This window comes from Psammomys obesus, unplaced genomic scaffold (assembly GCF_907164565.1).
Source record: "Psammomys obesus unplaced genomic scaffold, mPsaObe1.curated_primary_1811, whole genome shotgun sequence".
Lineage (NCBI taxonomy): Eukaryota > Metazoa > Chordata > Mammalia > Rodentia > Muridae > Psammomys > Psammomys obesus.
This window is the reverse complement of record NW_026591560.1, coordinates 199,368-204,955: the sequence shown is the minus strand read 5'-3', so window position 1 is coordinate 204,955 and position 5,588 is coordinate 199,368. Positions and strand designations below refer to the sequence as shown.

The window sequence follows — 5,588 nt, the reverse complement described above, 5'->3', positions numbered from 1 at the left end:
TTATTATTATTATTATTATTATTATTATTATTATTATTATTATTATTTTAGTTTTTTGAGACAGGGTTTCTCTGTGTAACATCCCTGGCTATCCTGGACACACTTTGTAGACCAGGCTGGCCCCAAACTCTCAGTGATCCACCTGCCTCTGCCTCCCGAGTGCTGGGATTAAAGGCGTGCACTGCATTGCCCAGCTTAATTTATTATTTTTTTTAAGACAGAGTCTCATGGTTGGGTGGGTGTAATGGTGCATTTCTCTAATACCAGCAGGCAGGAGAGGAGGCCGAGGCAGACAGATCTCTGTGCTGTGACTTCAAGGGCTGGCCTACACAGAGTGTTCTAGGACAGGTAGGACTGCACGGATCCTGTCTCAAAAACAAAATGACTGGGTCTCACTCACTATGTCATTTTAGGTGGTCTAGAACTCCATGGTGTTCTAGTGACAGTAAAGACCATCACCCAAGTTCTCTGGTCAATTAAGCAAGCCTTATTTTCTGTCTGACAGGGCTATATCTCTAAAGTGGGATTTGAAAAAAAATATCAAAAAATCATTGAACACAGGAGAAGGTAGGGTTTACATAGCCACAAAACTCAAGACTAGGGGATTGTCAAGGGTTGGGAGATTTTCAGAGGAATTTTATTTATGTAAAAACTTGGCTGACCATATCATTCATTCATTCATTCATTTGTGGTTTTTTGAGACAGGGTTTCTCTGTATAGCCTTGGCTATGCTGTATTCACTTTGTAGACCAGGCCAGCCTTGAACTCACAGAGATCCGCCTGCCTCTGCCTCCCTGAGTGCTGGGATTACAGGCATATGCCACCACATCTGGATGACTTGGCTGAACATTTTAACATTTGCCAGAACATCCTATCTCATCAGGGTGGAGTCAGGGTATAGGATATGGAAAATGTCAAATTCCAGAACATGGGTCAGCACCTGGTCAAACCCAAGTTTTATAGAAAACAGGAATAAAGGTATTTGACCTGTAACAAGATGGCTTCTAATCTTATGATGGAGTCAGCCAGGCCAGCCTTGAACTCACATGAGTTCTTGGATCAGGAAGCACACCACTATGCTGGGTTCAAGGATTTTATGTAGCCTATTGTAGAACTTCAGCGAGGAGGGATCTCTTGGCCCCTGCTCCTGTCAGGGAACCAATCTTGTGATGCTCCCTGGGCTCCTGTGTCTACTTCTTGGGTTCATAGCTGCTTTTCAGCCATCATACCCAGTGCATGCTCCTTCCCTGTGGTATGGGTGCTTGGGTTAGGAGAACCTGGCTTTATGCTATGTCCACTGACCCTCACTGCCCTAGCCTGGTTCTGTAGAGCCCAAGTTACTTCTCTTCTAGTCACTTTGTTGTTGCCTCTTCTCATCTGTGGATCTTGGCCAGGGCTGCCACTCTATCTCCTGAGTCTTCTTAGCATTGTTCCTAGGAAAGCAGCTGAAAAGTTGTGCTTGCTCTCTCTCTGTCTCTCTGTCTGTCTGTCTCTTTTCCTAGAAGGAAGGCCAGCCTTTCTTCCTGAGGCAATCAGCCTGGTGAAGTCACGGAATTGCCCTAATGGAATCAATAGGCTACACACCTTTCCCAGAGAGATGAGGGAACTCCTTGCACATATTTGCAGAGTGGAGAAGTGGTGACAGTGCGGAAGACTAGCTTCTCCGGGTTAAAGAAACATTGCAATAGCCAGTGGCGGTGCTGCATGCCCATCATCCCAGTCAGGAATGGTGATGAGTCCCTAGCAGCCCTTTAGCAAGGTTAGTGATGCTTGCCTGACAGCCCAGGAGCTGGGGGTGGTGGCGTGTGCCCACCAGCCCACCATATGGACTTCAGAGGCAGGAAGCTGTTGAGAGTTTGACATGAGGCTGGACTTCACAGTAATTTACATAGCCTGGATTACAGAGTCAGACCCTGTCTCATCCCTTAGTTGATCTCCACCCTCGCCATCACTGCTACCACAAAAACATCAAAGTAAATCATGGCACTTTACTAGTCTCAGGATAAGGATTCAAAGACCACAAGAACCTTTTCCAAAGCTGTACAATGTGTGTTTCACCTGTTTCTATCTTAATTATCTGTTGTGGATGGTGGTAAGTCTGGATGCCCAGCTGTGGGTTAGCTCTGAATTCAGGTGGCCCTATCCAGAACCAACTCCTCTGTTCTCTGTGGATCCACAGGTGAAATTGCAGGAGCCGGGGCAGCCAGCATCATGTCTGCTTTGGCCGACAAGGCCATAGTGAAGAAAGAACTGCTGTGTGATGTGGCCGGGAGGGACAGATACCAGGTCAATAACAAACATGACAACGAATACACTCCACTGCCCATAAACAAGATCATCAAGCAGGCTGAGGAGTTGGTGGGGCAGGAGGTTCTCTACAAGCTGACCAGTGAGAACTGTGAGCACTTTGTGAATGAACTACGTTATGGAGTTGCTCGCAGTGACCAGGTATGTCTTTAGTCCCTGTACCTGACCTTAGGCGCCAGGTCATTTTCCCAACTGCTGGTGGCTAGACATGACTGTGGGTGGACAAGGAGTATAATCCAAATGGCCTATGTCTCAGTTAAAATGACAGAGACTTGCCCATCACCTAGAGGGTCACCCTATCAGGCTCCTGTGGTACCCATGGCTTCCTTGTGGGCAGAGATCCCAGGGCAGCATCAGTCTTTGGCTGCCAGACCCGGAAGATCTGAGCGGCTTTCCTGTGGAGGAGCAACTTGGGGGGGGACTGACCTTACTTTGTCTAGACAAAGTAGGGCAGTCAACTCTCCAGTGTCCTGTTTGTCCACAGTTTGGGCTGGGTCCTGACAGCAGGAAAGGAATATGGGGCAGTTTATTCCAGTGGTTAGTGTTACCACAACACAGGTGGAATTGCTGTGCCTCACCATCTTCTTTGGAAACCTTGGGGTTACTGCTAGTAGCTGGCGCCTGTCTGTCATAGTAAGCTTTTCCCATTAAACATTTTAAATGCTATTGTCAGCAGATCTCTAAAAAGTTAGAGGACCATTATCTATTGAGCATATCTGAAGTAAACAAACTTTGCTTCTTTTTAGTTATTTGTTTTAGGCCTAACCTTGAAATCATATACAGAAGGCTAAATAAAGCTTGTCCCTGAAAACGAATTACGTGTGTACATAGCATGATTACATACATAGTTCTGAGCACACTAAATATGTTGATCATTTATACGATGACTTAATATTAACTTGCATGTCTCAGTTATCCTTAATCATTTATAAGAACTTAGCAGCTTTAATAAGATTAGGATTTAACACTTTATCCCTGTTAGGTTTTAGCCTTAATTATTATAATTTCTGAATTAGAGTTCTCTTAGTATCAAAATAAAACTTAAAGTCATAAATATAGGCCATAGGGAGACTGGGAACTTTAAAACCATAAAACTATAAATATAGCCCATAGAGGGATTGGAAAACTTGTTTTATTTATTTTTTTGATTCTTTTATAGTATACCATTACAGAATATTATATCTTCTTATAAGACTCAATTTATTCAAATAGTTAATTTGAACTATTTGAATGTAGCAAAGACAAAGAGGCTAGACATATCTCTAAGTCAGTTACTGTTAACCCAAGTAGACCTTAGATATTTATGTATTTTATTTATCAAATATATTTACTTATTAAACATACATTGCTTTTATTTAAAAATTTTAGAACAAAAATCATCATATAAAAAATCTATTCTAATCCAAAGTATCCTGGGGACCTGTTGTTTCTTTAGTCTAAAAGGGAGATTGCCAGAGTTGATTTCAAATTTTATATAAACATGCCATGGCGGGTTACGATTACCTATGTATAGATTTCTAATTATCAACTTTTTTTTTGCTACCAGCTTTAAGGTAACACATTTTGTTTGGCACTTTATAGGTTTTTCTCTGTGCGCCCTCCCCCATTTACTCTTGACAGTGGTCTTAACAGATTCTGAGGGAAAGAAACTTAACATATTCACAAGAGTTCTGAATATCCATGACCTTGAAAATAATTTTTGTAAACAAGAACCAAGCAGGGGAGAGAAGTCAGAGAGCTAGACGTCTGTAATTACACTTAGCAGTCCGAATTTTTAATGTAATTTCTTTTTAGAAATTGAAACGAGACATAATAGTAACAAATAAATTTACCATTAGACAATATCTGGAGTCTTTCCTTAGTTCTCTGTAACAGCTTTTCCATTGTTACGTAGATGAATCTCATCCTCATTCCTAGTTTTTAGCCTGTGCACCCTAGTTTCTCCAGCAAACCTGGAGACTTCATGTAATTCTTCTCTAATTGCATACAACCAGCTGGGAGGAGTGACTGGATTCTTAGGTAAAGGTCCAATGATCCTGCTTATCTCCTTCTTTTGGAGTTTTAACAATTCCAGCTGTGATTATTTTAAGCAAGTATATCTAGAGTTATTGTTGGGAGATTTAAAACAGAAGATCTTATTTTATTTTATAACCAGTTCATGTGTGTCTCCGGATGGAGGCAGGCAACCTGAAAAGCTTAATAAAAATTCTTTATTTTGTAAAGTTAGTAAGCCACAGAATAATATAAGGATCTGTAACTGAAAGGAGATTAAACAGAAAACTATAAAAAACAGACATCTGCAGGAGCTGAGAAAATGTTGGTGTCAGTTTGTTTTTGTTTTTTACAGATTTTTGTTTTACAATTTTTTTTTTTTTTTGTTGTTGTTGTTGTTTTGCTTTGTTTCTCTCCCCTCCTCCCAAGACAGGTTTCTCTGGGTAGCTTTGGCTACTCTGGGCTTTCTCTGTAGACCAGACTGGCCTGTGAACTCACGGTGTCCACCTGCTTCCCTGAGTGCAGGGATTAAAGGCATTCGCCACCACACCTGTCTGTTTTACAGATTTTTAACTGTATCCAATAAGTTTACAAATCTTAAAGTACAGAACGTTTGTAATTTAGCTGTTTTTTTTTTTTTTTCTCTCTTTGTCCTAGAGTCAAATGGCTTTCTGACCTATAAAAGAAATTTTGGAGGAAATATTTAAACAACCATGCTTGGGTTGGAAGAGGAAAGGCTCTATCCCAACTCCAGAGCCAGTTTTTTTTTTTTTTTTAACAGAATAGAACAGCATAAAACAAAATTTTGTATTAACCATACCCAAAGGACACCTAATCCCTGAAAAACCAAATCTAGTGATCAGAGGGAGAGACCAGAGCAAACAGAGTACAAAGAAGGCTTAGAGATAAGAAATTCTGAGTGCAGTCCAGCTGCAGCAGTGCATGGAGCCTCAGGCAGTGGAATAGGAGGTTTATGGTGCGCGCCAGGGTTGTATACCAGGGGCGCTGGGTGAGTGGCTGCAGCTAGAGGTCCAAGGTCAGAGACAGAAGTTAGCTGGGAGGGAGATAAAGCAAGTAGGGAAAAAGAGACATTCTGCAGAAGCAGAGCTAGGGAAAGAATTGCAAACAGGAGGGCATAGGGAAGCCCTGATGTGTATCCACGGGGATTAAACAGCAGGCCTCAGAGAGCCCCGAGACTGCAATGAAGGTCAGGTATGGGGATGGACTTTTAAAGGGAAAACACACACACACACACACACACACACACACACACACACACACACACACAC

At 41.9% G+C, this 5,588-nt stretch overlaps 1 protein-coding gene across 3 annotated transcripts in view; it reads left to right on the top strand.

The window, feature by feature from the left end:
• Window positions 1-5,588, top strand: part of LOC129679372 (phospholipase A and acyltransferase 3) — a 31,013-nt gene that overhangs the window by 17,806 nt on the left and 7,619 nt on the right. For all 3 annotated transcript variants that reach the window (XM_055610483.1, XM_055610484.1, XM_055610485.1), the window contains one exon: window positions 2,180-2,448. In XM_055610483.1, coding sequence (XP_055466458.1) covers window positions 2,180-2,448 — 269 coding nt within the window. The remainder of the gene's footprint in view (window positions 1-2,179; window positions 2,449-5,588) is intronic.